Source organism: Micropterus salmoides, unplaced genomic scaffold (assembly GCF_014851395.1).
Source record: "Micropterus salmoides isolate LMB-PRFRI ecotype aquatic unplaced genomic scaffold, ASM1485139v1 Ms_hic_scaffold_7, whole genome shotgun sequence".
Taxonomy (NCBI): domain Eukaryota; kingdom Metazoa; phylum Chordata; class Actinopteri; order Centrarchiformes; family Centrarchidae; genus Micropterus; species Micropterus salmoides.
This window is the reverse complement of record NW_024044459.1, coordinates 17,866,191-17,879,864: the sequence shown is the minus strand read 5'-3', so window position 1 is coordinate 17,879,864 and position 13,674 is coordinate 17,866,191. Positions and strand designations below refer to the sequence as shown.

The window sequence follows — 13,674 nt, the reverse complement described above, 5'->3', positions numbered from 1 at the left end:
AAACATGTGCCAAGGGTCCGTCACACCTACACACGCAGGCTGTTCAAAGGCTGCATCTTGGCTAATTGAATCATGTACAAACAAGGACATGCAATTTATGACACTATACACAGGCTGCACCCACAGCTGTTCACTGTCCATCACTGTGTGTAGACTTTAGTGATGTTGTTGTACTTCCCATCAGGCGCTTCATACGTGGTCTTTGGCGGTGTGTAGGTAGGACCTTCATGAGTGAAGGGAAACAGAAGGGGGTCTGGCTTCAGCGCTGCCTGGTACAGATCCTCTGACTCTAACTTCAGCTCCTCCAGCGCCTCCCTCTGTGCTTTTAGAGAAAGTTCAACAGCCTGCACTTCAGCCATGTGCTGCTCCTGCAAGAACAAAGACACATGAGCACGTCCAGTACAGCTCGCTAAGTGTGCATGTTGGAGAGCAGAGGTCAGAAGCAACGTTTTCTATAAAAGCTTAAGTGATGGAGGTGTGATAGGTAAGTGGTGACCTGTTTGTATCGGCTCCACTCCTTCAGAAGCAGAGCTCGGCCCTCACTTTCTTCAAATGACAGCCTTGGTGCAGAGCGTTCCCTTTGAAAGAGAGTAATAAAAAAACAATTTATAGCACTTCTAAAGTCAGCGAGCATCACAATAGCAAGGAAAGAACAAAAGTACAGCAAGACGAATGATACATAAAATGTCCATAAAATATATTGAAATTTTAACGTTTTGTAAGTACTAACCAGTCTTCTGATGTTTTTATGTCTGGAAGCCTTTTTGCTAAAATGAGTGTTAAATCCATCCTTAATTCTCCAATAAAACAAGAACAATTGAAAAGATTTTGGCTATTTTAAATCTGAAACCCCTCAATAAACTGTTCATATTAAAACCCAAATCATGACTGTTTTGAACTGAATCTCTGGAGAACAGATCTGGATTCAGTCTGGTCCCTGAGTTCAGATTTCCAGATGTCCACAGGTTATGTAACACAGTGTTGAAAAATGTTATTAACCTCCTTGGATTAATTCAGCTGCTCCTCCTGCTGCTAACCGTATCTGGTGCAAGAGGAGTTTGACACTGCTTTCTGTCACAGCGGAGTGACTTACAGCTGGCAGCTATATTCAACAAAGCATCAAGACATAAAGGATGTGGCTGGCGTCATCCTTTATGTTTATTATTGTCTAAACATTTCCATGAAAAAATCAAAACCAACATGTCGTTAATTTATGCAATTAATAAATTTAAGAGTTTTGGTAAGCTATATCAGGTTTTGGCCACAGAGGCAATATGTTTTGGTTTGGTTTTCAGAGCATTTCATAACAATAAGAAAAACACTGTGTATGTACAAATAGGTGACGCATTAAAGGAAGAACCATCATGAAGCGTCTCAGTAAGGAGTCAGGCCACCACGAGCCTCTAGAACAGCTTCAGCGCTCCTCGCCAAGTCTGTGGAACTCTGTTGAAGGGATGAATACTGATCCTCCACAAGATGTTATCTCATTTTTGTACAAACATAGCCAGACATAACAAACACATTTGAGATGTTTCTCCACTCTTTTATTCAGGTTGTTTCTTTAATTTGCCCCCCGGCTGTACCCAGCAATGCAGGGATGGGAACAATGCCTCAACACAAATCTACATCATGACTTCCGTGTGAACAATGAGCAGTACCTTGTTTCATCCAAGCATTTGGCTGGAGTGATAAGGTCCTCTATCGGGATGAGCTCAGGTGGAACCTTCTCCAGCTTCTTCAGCTTCTTTCTCAGCCTCTCTTTTATCATCTGTTCCCTTCTTGGGTCCACTTTCTTCTTCTTTTTGGGCTCCGCTCTTAAACACAAAGTACAACTCTACGTGAGCATGTATAATGTATATTTTGAAACAGATCTGGGAAATACATGAGTGTAATAATATACTGATACTGTGACATATGAATTTTGGCTGACATAATGATGTAAAAATAAACAACAACTGCCATCATAGCCATATAATTTTACAGTTCTGCAGTAAGATTCGACAGAAACACTTCATTGCTTTGATTTCTTAACTTTTAAAAACAGTTTTCTGAGTTGACTTGAAACAAAATTGTGTGTCAAACAAGGTTGGACACACATCAGTGGCTTCATCTAACTCTGTTTTTAGAGGACGAAGTAACACAGCTGTAGACTCTGGACTAAAAACACATCACACCCATAGCTAGAAGTGCAAAAACAAAGATCTCCTCATATTGCTGACAAAAAAAGGAATATGAGGATGCCACCTTGGAAACTTGATGTTGACACGATGGACAGTTTTTGAGCATTAATTGATAAACAAACAATATAAATGCCCAAATAATTGACTATTATCTAGTGATCGCAATAATCAAGATGTTAAAACTATAAGACAAGACCGCTAGATTAGCAGTTAAATGCTGGATCTGACTTACTTCATATGCATATTCCCAAACAAATGTGCTATTAATCAAATTACCAAAAACCAGTGGACATGCGGTAAACCTGGGCCTTTTGAAGCCCCTGTGGTTCTGGGTCCTGAGGGCAGCTGGTTCATAATCCAGCCTTGATCATACCTCAGCGGAGCGGATGTCTTCAGCGTCATCACTGGTGCAAACCAAGGACTCTGTACAGCATGGTGATGTTCTCCCAACAGGAAGCTACACAACAACAGCACAACAAACAGTATCCAGGTCAAAACATGCCCGTGTGTGGAGTAGGTGTCAACCACAGATCAGACTGAGCAGCATTTCTCTCCTGAACAAGCTTAGCTGCGCGAGCTCCAGGTCGCTGCCAGAGAGAGTAAAACAAACGCTCACCTGGACGGAGCGGTCTGTCGGGACAACACCCTGCAGAGACAGCGCGACAAAGCCACAGACATGTTTCCCGCTGTGTTGTTTCACCTTAAACACACACTCGGGGTCAGAACAACAGAAATGTTCACATGTAGTTACATATCCGGTCGCTTGAGTGACACAACAGACGTGGCGCGGGAAGATGACGTTTTCGAGGGGTCGCACTTTCGAGCATTTTGTTATTATTTACATTGTTATATTTGCGTTAAATATATAATACGTCTAAACTACTATTTTACGACTAAAACAAAGCGGACAATCACGATTTTAAATATGTATTTAAATGTCTTGGTTTGAATGTATCTGTAACATCTGTGACGAATCTTCCTGACCCAGTGGAAAGTTATTGGCTGCTTTATTTAGGGGAAAGGTCGCGGTTATCCAGGGCTTTATATATTCACCGCGGGCTGACTCAGTGCCATAAGAAGAAGATATCGCTCCAAAATCTTGATCTTCACGTTAGTGTCTTGTTGAATCGGCGTCATGGCACTTCTCAGAGGTAAGCACTTTTCAGTTCATCAGGAAGCCAATAAACTAAGACGTGCATGCCAGGGGGGCTGTAGCTGTGCGGCGGTGACGAATATTAATTTTAGAGCTATATTTATCCTATTAGTGGACCTAAGTAGCATTATCTGTAACCTAAAATGTGTATCATCATTTTAAAGTCGACTTTCTGTAACTGTAAATGTCATTGAACGTTTTCTGATCACAGCTTCACCGCAAAATAGGCGAAAGGTGACATGATGATGTCAAGATCGATAACAGCTGTTTGTTGATTGAAGTGAAAATATTTGCTTATTTTTTAATAATAATGTTAAGTATTATCTCCAGTGGTGGAAGAAGGACTCAAATGAGTAATAACACATTATTAAAATACTCACGTGACGTGTAAGTTACGCATTAAAAACGTTAATCATGTACAGATATTATCAACAAAATGTATCAAGCTATTATTATAGCAATGGCATTATTGGATCATGAATATTCATGCATTAACGTGTACTTTGTTAATTGTATCTACATAAAGTCTGATTATATACGTTTTGAACGTATTTTAAAAAGATCTCAGATAAGTGTGAAGAAAGAAGTAAAATATTACCCTCTGACCTTAAGTGGAGTAGAAGTAGTAAGAGTAAAGTAGCATAAATGCAAATACAAGTATCTCATAAATAAAATAAAGTTAGTTGTAAATGTACTTAGTTTCCACCAATGATTATCCCATCACAAATCTTTTAGCTCTTCTCTTATGTTCATTTAATTTTTTAGTTTTAGTTTTAGTTTTCACTTGTTTTGGTCCACATACAGAGTAGTGTAACAGAGGATATATTGCAAAACACTAAACACACACCTCCAGCCAACTCAGGGGTTACAGTATGGTTAGTCAAAACCCAAACAAATGCCCAGTGCAGTGCAAATCAATGCAATTGCAAGTCAAGGTACCTGCTCCTCCGGACACGTAGGCACCAGAGGTTGTTCAACTGTTCAATGTCTGATTAGAAACTTAAAGGCTTATCAACAAAGTGACTTGTTTATTATGAAACACTGTGCGTCATGGAAGCAATTTGCATTAAAGAGAAAATGTGTGCATGTTTTTCAAATCAGTTCTTGACAATAGTGGTTGAGATGAAGCTAACTGACCAGAGTAATGAAAATGATCTATAAATTAAAACATTTTTTAGGTTTTGCACATGAAGCAAGTTGCAAAGGATTGAAACTTTTTATTTGTCTATTACACAGTATATTCTTTCAAAGAATTCACCACAGTTTAGTGCATGTTAACCAACAGGTTTAACTTGCCGATTAAACATTCACCACAACCCCGTTTCACTGAAGAGAGTTAGAGAGAGAGAGAGATAGACTGTAGTTTAATATTGCTCTTTAATCAACAGACATGGTTTATATAATTCATTTGTTAAAATTACAAAATAAATGCCTAAACATTAATCTCATGTGTGTGTGAGAGAGATATATTTCAGGGAAAGCGGTGTATACTCTACCTTGAGTACTAAAAAGCCAGAAGTAGCTGCTTCTATTGTCCCTTCAGTCCAATTTGATCCATCTGATGTCCGTCCCCCCTTCATACTGTATTATTATCTTCTGCATCTCAGTGCACTGTGTCAACCATCTCTGCAGTATTTACCACATAGTGTCTCCTAATGCTGTGATCTGGCTGTGGCTCAGTAGTGGTGGGTGGTTTAAAGTCCTTGCCGCTGAACTAAAATACTGTTTGTCTGCAGGCGTATTTGTTGTAGGTGCCAAGCGCACTCCGTTCGGTACCTATGGTGGCGTGCTGAAGGATCATAGTGCAACAGACTTGGCTGAGCATGCAGCCAGAGCTGCCCTTGCTGCAGGGGCCGTGGCACCAGAACTTGTAAATAGTGTCATCATGGGAAATGTCATGCAGGTACCTAAAATCCAACAGATCAACAGCCATATTTAACAGACCGCAACTACAGTTGCATGAAAATGGTAACATGCTCATTTGTGTGCTGACCTCGGTTTGTTCCTCACCTTTTCGTTTCTCTTTATGTGACCCCTAATTTCAGAGCTCAGCTGATGCACCCTACATCGCTCGTCATGTGGGCCTGAGGTGCGGGGTTCCCATCCCAGTGCCTGCTCTCACTGTGAACAGACTATGTGGATCTGGCTTCCAGTCAATCATCAATGGTGCTCAAGTAAGCACTCCACCAAGAGCAAAACACATTCTGGCAGAAATACAAATGTACAATAAACCATAGTGTTGTACACTCTGGGGCCACTTTATCAGGCAACGTTTTTATTTATTTATGTCAATTTTTTTTTTAGCTCTAAAACAAAAACCTGTTTTGTGTGTGTTTGTAGGAGATTTGCCTCAGAGATTCAGAGGTGGTCCTGTGCGGAGGTTCAGAGAGCATGAGCCAGGCCCCATATGCTGTTCGCAACATAAGATTTGGTACAAGGTTTGGAGTGGATCTCAAGGTTGGCTTCCTGTAGATTTTTTCTTTTCTCTGTAATACCCGAACACTTGACACAAATGTACATGGAGCCATGTGATGGCTATAAAGACAGCTTGGTATTAAACTCCAGAAGTTTTTGAAAGAAAGATAAAATCTCTCCCGGTCTGCTTGACAGCTAGAGGACACCTTGTGGGCAGGTCTGACTGATCTGCATGTCAAAATCCCAATGGGCATCACAGCAGAAAACCTGGCAGAGAAATACCACATCACACGAGAAGACTGTGACAGCTATGCACACCAGACGCAACAAAGGTGGAAGGCAGGTAAGATAGGTTGCATTTTTTTATATCTTTAACATATTTTCATGGTCTGCTCAGGTTACATATAGCAACAATGAAATCTAGACTGGAAGTTAGATTTGCTGCTGAAGACCAGCTCATTCTTAATGTTTAAATCATAACTTTCCTCTATTTACAGCTCATGAGGCTGGTCGCTACACAGCAGAAATTGCTCCCATTGACGTGAAAACGAAGAAAGGCAAGGTGTCCATGGCTCAGGATGAACACCCTCGTCCACAGACCACCCTGGAACAGATGGCCAAACTGGCTCCAGTCTTCAAGAAGGGAGGGACTGTTACTGCTGCCAATGCTTCAGTGAGTTCATGCATAATATTTCAGGATTCGAGTATTTTTAATCATTCCAGTGAACGTCAAGCAAGTGGTCTGTTCTACTTTGAACAATAAAAATGTTTAATACTTTGTATTGAAAAGGTTCAATTTCTGTAACATGAAAAGCTAGAAACATCTATTTAGTTGTTAAATAAGTTATGAGTTGTGGTGGCGTCATTTCCACAGTTTGAGTCTAACACAGTAAAATATATAAACAGTATATATATAAATATTGTGCAACTAGTGTTACTCACTTACCTTAAGAAGTAGCTTAATATTTCTAAATCCAACTCTCTCTTCCTGACCTCAAGGGTGTATCTGATGGTGCTGCTGCTGTGGTGATTGCAAGTGAAGATGCACTGAATGAACACAAGCTCACTCCACTGGCCAGAATCGTGGCCTATCACGTGTCAGGCTGTGACCCGAGCATTATGGGAATTGGTGAGTTGATGCCACTGTTATGGAGATGTGATTAAATCCCTTTGAAATAAAAGGGAATGAATGACTGTTGTGACATGTGTTCTCACAGTAAGACTTTCTGTTTTTCTTAAATAATCTTAGGTCCGGTTCCAGCGATTACAGAAGCTCTCAAAAAAGCGGGTCTGACTATAAACGACATGGATCTCGTGGAGGTTTGTTATTAGTAAATCTCTGTAACGTCCTCTCTCAGGTTATGTCAAATGTTTCTTCAGTGGTGGAAGAAGTGCTCACATCCTTTCCTTTCTTTTCCTTTATGAAAGTACCAATCTAAAAAATAAAGTCCTGCATTCAAAAGTTAAAGTATTATCAGTAGAATGTACTTGAAGTATCAAAAGTACTTTTTTTGTGAAATATTGAATAATTTTACTGCTTTTGACCTCAAACAATTATTTTAATGAAACCACGTAAGAATTTTAAAGGGGAAATGTCTCTTTGGTGAAATTGTTAAGAACTCACAGACATCTGAAACTAGACAAAGCTTTTTAATGAAGCGTTCACAAGCCAAAACAGGTTAGAAACAACTGATTTAATTTTTAAAAATGTGTTTTTTAATAATATAATATTATTTGCCATGTAATTAATTAGTAACTGTAGCAGTCAGATAAATATAGTGGAGTAAAAAGTATAAATTGTTCCCTTTGAAATGTAAGGGGGTAGAAGTATAAAGTTGCTTATAGTGGAAATACTTAAATATAGTACCTCAAAATTGTAAAATTGAGTATTACTTTCCGAAACTGCATTTCCTGTATCTTTTGATTTGCTCATATTATTAGAATGTCATTAATGTAATTTGCTTCTCACAGGTGAATGAGGCCTTTGCCCCTCAGTACCTGTCTGTTGCCAAGGCTCTAGGTCTGGATCCAGAGAAAAGCAACGTTAACGGTGGAGCTATTGCCATCGGACATCCTCTCGGTGCTTCTGGAGCACGTATCACTGCCCACCTGGTTCATGAGCTCAGGTAGCCTTGTCCTCAGTAATTGTATGTAGAGTAAATCAGGGGAGATGTCTGCACATTAAGTAGCACTGAATAATGAGCTTTGTTTTCGACAGGCGACGAGGAGGCAAGTACGCTGTCGGCTCTGCCTGCATCGGTGGTGGTCAGGGCATCGCCATAATCCTCGAAAATGTCTGACTGAAGAAGCTGACAATAGAAGAAGAATTGCTGTAGAAGAATGCCTTACACCACCGTCCACTCGCATTAATTAAAATACAGTTAACATATGCTAAAAAGAGATTTTTAAAAAACCTTTCTCATACTGTACATACAAAGCGGCAAATGTTCTCAACTTGAGGCACTGTTACACAGTAACTGGCACACAAACAAAACTATCACTCAGCATAATTGTTCTGTTTACTTTTGTTGCTTATTACAGTCTAGTTATTCAAAAATGTACAATAAATGTCCAGTGTTGCCTTGGAAGCCCTGTGAAGATAAAGAGCTAACTCATGTTTCTGTGCTCGTTGAACTAGGGTGCAAGAGACTGTTTATGTATGTGCCTGTAATACAGGGCTAGGTACTTGGTCACACATGTTACACATGTAGCAGATTATTAACTCATAAAGTACAGTTTGTAAGGTTTCAAGGAACCCTGATGTTTGCCTTTTCTGTTCTCTATCACTCCATTATCAGGAATCAGTATTGCCAGTCTGACCTGTGATGGCTCCATCCTAAAACTGATTTTCTATTTCTGTGTGTCAGTGAATCTCAATCTCAATAAATCCCATTTTCAATAAAAGAAGTCAAGTTCTGTATTTGAAGTGTTCTTGATTGGCCCTTCACAGTACCTGATGCTAATTCTTTACCTAGTTCAGCAGGTAATTCAATTCAATCTTTACATAATAAGTGCTTTAGGTAGTTGGTAAAGAGATCGTTTGACATTTGTTATTTTGGTACATAAGCTCAACATGTCAACATAGAAAAAACTGATGGAGAAAAGATTACTGACTGAATGGTGTCAGATATGGACATACTTAATACACTTAATACTTAATTTCAATACACAGTGATGGCCCTACAACCTTTAGTTTTTATTGAACAATGCAGAACATAGACAAATGTCTGCTATTAAGGTGTTACTTATAGAAGGAATGGAAAATAACAGAAAACATCAATGTTCTTCACAATATCTTCTAGAAAATCAATGTTAAGCTCTGCTGTCAGAGAGATAATTTCATAGGAACCTTGCTTGTTGTTCTTTATTAAAGGGTAAATGAATGTTACTTTCCATTAAGACAATGAAGCTCTATACAATCATTGTTAATATGAGCAGATACAAACAAATATATTTAGATAAAATAGATTTGCAATCAACTAAAAATAATTTTAAAACCCTGTCCACAATTTTGGGGACTACCAGTCGTTAAAAGTGTTGCAATGTTGCTTTTTATTTATACCACAGTGAGAATAAAGGAATAATATATTTAGGACTACAAGGACCATCACACCCTCCAAACTCGACGCAACTACGTCAACATCATCGTGCAGCGTCCTTATATACGTCACATCCCCGGATGTCGGTCTTTTTTTCATAGCAAAGGTAAGAGAACCTTGCTTTCGTGTTGCTGTAGGAATAAAATCTGTTGTCATCTGTGCTACAGAATAAAAAATACAGTCTCCAAATATAAAGAAACGAATCAGTGTGTGTAGACGGTGCGTTAGACATCGTTATTACCTTGATTAATCCGTCAAGTCTGTAATAATGAGCAGTTTGGTGCATCGTCGGTCCTAGGCCGCCGGCTAGCCTTCGTGCTGTCTGTAACATTGGCTAGCTGGCTAATAGAAACCTGTTCGTTAGTATTCTCTGCTGTCTACACATACAATTCCGCTGTCACGTATTTAACTTTCCTTTAAAACATTTAATATTTGAAAAGACAAATGTCTGGCTAACCAGTAAAGCGACTCTTCTGTACTATGTTGCTAACTGCTAGCTAACGTTAGTTGTCATGCCTTCCCTGCGTTGGAAATGGCTGTGGTGTTTAGCAGTCAAAGTAATGTAGTAATTGTAGTAACAGCCACTTTTCGCCTTTTTTTTACCAATACTAATGGGGTTGTGGTATTTTCCGCTGTTAACCACTGCATTGTGTCGTTAAGAGGAACAGTATTTACATGACTGTTGTCGTAGTCATTGACACAGTGGTAGTCTTCTGTAACAGTTGATACCAGAACCACAGTCCTGTCGAACAGTAGACAAGGTGGTAGACATGTCCAAAGTTTGAATATTTTTATTTGAGGATTATTAAAATTAAACCACATCATATGTGACATTAGGCACAACATTTCTGCAGTTGATATACTAACACCTGTTTAACTTTGTTTGTGTCAGATGGCAGAGGGAGACAAGGCGTCTGCCAAGAAGAAGCATGGGAGCCGGAACCCGGTTCTGGCCCGGGGCATTGGCCGCTACTCCCGGTCCGCTATGTACGCCCGCAGGGCCATGTACAAGAGGAAAGCCAAGACCACGGAGACCAAGGTGAAGGCAGGACCATGACTGAATAAAAGAAGCCATGTGCCCTTCACACTTGTTGATTGTGTCTTGTACTGATAATTTGTTCTTCTTTTAGATCGAGAAAAAGATTAAGGTGAAGCCCCAGGCCACAGTTGTCAAGACTGTTGGAGGAGACAAGAATGGAGGCACTCGTGTTGTCAAGCTGCGCAAGATGGTGAGTAATATGTACCTGTAGCTTGTTAGATTTAAGGTCAGTTGAAATAAGCTGCGCACACTTATATAAATTCAAAACGGGTGCCTGATTAAAGGGGAAATAACTCCACCATACACCGTTTGAGACTTTGTTAAAGGTATTGTGAGCACAAATGCTGTGCAGAACTTTAAATTCTGGGACCAAAACAGATGCACATCTGTCAAAGTGGGTTCATCGCTTTCAATTGAAAGAGTCTTCCACTGGATTTTTGCAGCAAACCTAAAATTAAAATACTAATGTATGTTTATGTGCTCCTACCGTAGCCCCGCTACTACCCCACAGAGGATGTTCCTCGTAAACTGAAGAGCCACGGGAAGAAACCTTTCAGCCAGCACAAGAGGAAGCTGCGCTCCTCCATCACCCCAGGAACTGTCCTCATTCTGCTCACTGGTCGCCACCGTGGAAAGGTGAGAACCATTTCCAGCACATAACTTGAATGTTCTCATGGATTAACATTAATTGTCACGCACACACCATGTGCAGAATAACGTTAAGATGATGCTTCTAGTGCATTAGAAACAGGTGAATATGTAACTTCCCTTGTATGAGGGTCCAAAGTGGGGGATTAAGGACAGGAATCTGCTTGCTTGAAGGACTAAAACGGGATCATCTCTTTAACCTTCATATTACACAAAGCTTTTCTGATTGATGCAGACTCTAAGTAATAAATGAATTTGTCTTTTTAAACACTTCCTCACATCTAGGGTTGGACAATATATGGCCAAAAACTTCTGTGATAAAAAGTTTCAATATCTTACGATATCGATAATTATCGCAAAGTATCAAATTGTTTCTTTCGCAGATTTTTCATCCTGAGTAAAAGTTGAAGAAACCTGATAGTTAATTGTTTAAACTATTCTTTATGGTCAACACTTGATGCCTAACAGTGGATCACTTCACAAATCTGAGGTAGAACATTCAAAACAATTATGATAAAATCTTTGTCAACAAATATGCACGAGTAAAACTAAGTGAAAGCTTTTTTCAGTTATTTTTCCTCAACAAAATGTCTTTATTAAAAAAGTCTTCAGTCATGTGAATAAAATCTAACATTTATTGAACATTTGATATATTTTTGAGAAATTATATCCCGATAATTGTTTTATTGTCCAGCACTAGTCGGTGTTAAATGTAACATGATCCCCTTTTCACCCTGTTAATTAATGCAACTTGCTAGTCTGCATTAATTGACGGGTCTCTTGTTGTGTAGGGTTGCCACTAGACAAAAAACACAAAATGCAGTCAAAATAAACATTTTTTTTTTAAAGCTGTAAATGTAAAACTGTACTATAAAATCATTGTGGCAATGAGAGACTTTCATGGTTTGGCAGATGTAATTAAACGTCTGAATACCTCGCATGTGGTTTGCATCAGCAATAGTTCTAATGCATTAATCACTGTAGCCTGTCATACTAGATGTAGAGCTATCATAGCATTGAGTTATAGTTTTATGGTTTAACTTGAAGCTCAATTCAGAATAGTAAATGGCCACAATATTTTTTATTTATATTTTTTTTTAGTAGAGTCCTATTTGGATATGGACATGCTCAGTAATGCACTCAAAGGGACTAATGCAAAAAATGAGGGACTTTGCTAAAGGGCATTCAACTTAATCGATTAATATCCTGTTTGGTGACGTTTATCTTTACACTGTTTCTAACACTACCAACATAATGACCGTACTGCTATTCCTCATCAATTTATTGTAAAGAGTCGTAGAACACAAGGTAAGGCAAGATATTGGCCCTGGTGGGGGAAATTAGTAGTGCATCATTATTGTGCATGAATATAACAAGCGTGCTGGACACATCGCTGTAATCACACATTCCCGGTACCACAGACATTGTCCCTCCCTCCCACACTCAAACACTACATGAGCAAGTTATGGAAGCGTGCAAGTGTGCCCACACACACTTTGAGCAGTGGCTGACCTAAATAATGTTACAGCTATGAAACTGAAAGGCAGAGAGCCCTCTCGATTAAACAAAGAGCGTGTGTCAAGCACATTTAATTTTCCCCGTCTAAATAGCTGGGTATGAAAGGGGATTGCAGTTTATCGAAGTATCTTATCCAAGTAGCACAAATATGGAGTCAATTTATTTTTTTTGTCCTCAAACCATAGCTTTATATTAATTATGCTTTTGTTTTTTAGCGTGTGGTGTTCCTGAAGCAGCTCTCAAGTGGTCTCCTGCTTGTCACTGGTAAGGAGGACATTTGTGTGCAGTAGAATCCTCCATGAGTCAGGTAGTAGCACTGCCTGCAAGATATTTGGCATCTTCACCCTTTTCTAACATTAGTTTTTCCCTTGTTTGCATATTCGTAGGCCCTCTTGCCTTGAATAGAGTCCCCCTTCGCAGGGCTCATCAGAAGTTTGCCATTGCCACAAACACCAAAATTGACATCACTGGCGTGAAGATCCCCAAAACTCTGAACGATGCCTACTTCAAGAAGAAGAAGCTGAGGAGGCCACGTCACCAGGAGGGAGAGATCTTTGATACAGAAAAAGAGGTAAACTAACTTTGATATTCTGAGTACACTACTGCACACATTTCAATGGGACTTTAGCTCCTGGATTTTGATAAAGGGACTCACTACTTTTATTCTCCGTATGCAGAAGTACCAGCTGACAGAGCAGAGGAAGGAGGACCAGAAAGCTGTTGACTCTCAGCTCCTGCCCCTCATCAAGAAAATACCTCAGATGAAAGGGTACCTGCGCTCTTCCTTCAGCCTGTCTAATGGCGTCTACCCACACAAGCTGGTTTTCTAAATGTGTTCTAATAAAGAGTACCACCGTCTCTAGCCCTCTCCTGCCTCGTTTGTGCTGAAATTAAGTGCATTTGTGTGTATAGCTTGGATGTTTACTAGACAGATGAGTCAATGTGCATGCACCATCCAACCATAAACTTTTGCATTTCCACAGCTTAGGTGATGCATTCAAATTTTAGTTTTATTGGTGCATTAGTATTACGGTGTTTTGCAGATGAGCTATCCATGGCAACTGACTAAAACATAAGAAATGGCCTTAAAGCACCATTCAAGGTTACAGGAGTTGAATCACA

The 13,674-nt window shown here is 39.5% G+C and overlaps 3 protein-coding genes across 4 annotated transcripts; 2 read left to right on the top strand and 1 right to left on the bottom strand.

Moving 5' to 3' along the window:
• Nucleotides 1-55: 55 nt before the first annotated feature.
• On the bottom strand, nucleotides 56-5,057 carry mrpl40 (mitochondrial ribosomal protein L40). 2 transcript variants are annotated; one of them, XM_038702577.1, is made up of 6 exons: nucleotides 4,830-5,057; nucleotides 2,797-2,880; nucleotides 2,554-2,637; nucleotides 1,659-1,814; nucleotides 497-578; nucleotides 56-368 (listed from the first exon to the last, which is right to left on the bottom strand). In XM_038702577.1, the coding sequence occupies exons 2-6, from the start codon at nucleotides 2,856-2,858 to the stop codon at nucleotides 141-143; spliced, it is 612 nt and encodes a 203-aa protein (XP_038558505.1). In that variant the 5' UTR covers nucleotides 2,859-2,880; nucleotides 4,830-5,057; the 3' UTR covers nucleotides 56-140. The 2 variants fall into 2 exon arrangements, with proteins under 2 accessions (XP_038558505.1, XP_038558506.1); XM_038702578.1 differs by lacking the exon at nucleotides 2,797-2,880 and having other exon boundaries at nucleotides 4,830-5,056.
• Nucleotides 2,928-8,668, top strand: acaa2 (acetyl-CoA acyltransferase 2). The gene is made up of 10 exons (XM_038702575.1): nucleotides 2,928-3,331; nucleotides 5,070-5,236; nucleotides 5,379-5,507; nucleotides 5,674-5,790; nucleotides 5,944-6,091; nucleotides 6,246-6,421; nucleotides 6,748-6,877; nucleotides 6,998-7,068; nucleotides 7,720-7,874; nucleotides 7,967-8,668. The coding sequence occupies exons 1-10, from the start codon at nucleotides 3,316-3,318 to the stop codon at nucleotides 8,046-8,048; spliced, it is 1,191 nt and encodes a 396-aa protein (XP_038558503.1). The 5' UTR covers nucleotides 2,928-3,315; the 3' UTR covers nucleotides 8,049-8,668.
• A 1,550-nt stretch (nucleotides 8,669-10,218) lies between these two features.
• On the top strand, nucleotides 10,219-13,410 carry rpl6 (ribosomal protein L6). Its single transcript, XM_038702572.1, has 6 exons — nucleotides 10,219-10,386; nucleotides 10,478-10,576; nucleotides 10,879-11,022; nucleotides 12,768-12,816; nucleotides 12,939-13,123; nucleotides 13,230-13,410. Exons 1-6 carry the CDS (start codon nucleotides 10,240-10,242, stop codon nucleotides 13,380-13,382), a joined length of 777 nt encoding a protein of 258 aa, XP_038558500.1. The 5' UTR covers nucleotides 10,219-10,239; the 3' UTR covers nucleotides 13,383-13,410.
• The last annotated feature ends 264 nt before the right edge of the window (nucleotides 13,411-13,674 follow it).

Bases quoted from the DNA above. Each gene is read 5' to 3' on its own strand.
- rpl6 (XM_038702572.1), top strand. From the start codon at position 10,240: ATGGCAGAGGGAGACAAGGCGTCTGCCAAGAAGAAGCATGGGAGCCGG. The intron at 10,387-10,477 runs GTGAAGGCAGGA...TTCTTCTTTTAG, and splicing joins CCAAGACCACGGAGACCAAG to ATCGAGAAAAAGATTAAGGT. The intron at 13,124-13,229 runs GTAAACTAACTT...CTCCGTATGCAG, and splicing joins TCTTTGATACAGAAAAAGAG to AAGTACCAGCTGACAGAGCA.
- mrpl40 (XM_038702577.1), bottom strand. From the start codon at position 2,858: ATGTCTGTGGCTTTGTCGCGCTGTCTCTGCAGGGTGTTGTCCCGACAG. The intron at 579-1,658 runs GTACTGCTCATT...TCTCTTTCAAAG, and splicing joins AAATGCTTGGATGAAACAAG to GGAACGCTCTGCACCAAGGC. The intron at 369-496 runs GTCACCACTTAC...TTGTTCTTGCAG, and splicing joins AGTGGAGCCGATACAAACAG to GAGCAGCACATGGCTGAAGT.
- acaa2 (XM_038702575.1), top strand. The intron at 5,508-5,673 runs GTAAGCACTCCA...GTGTGTTTGTAG, and splicing joins CAATCATCAATGGTGCTCAA to GAGATTTGCCTCAGAGATTC. The intron at 6,878-6,997 runs GTGAGTTGATGC...AAATAATCTTAG, and splicing joins CCCGAGCATTATGGGAATTG to GTCCGGTTCCAGCGATTACA.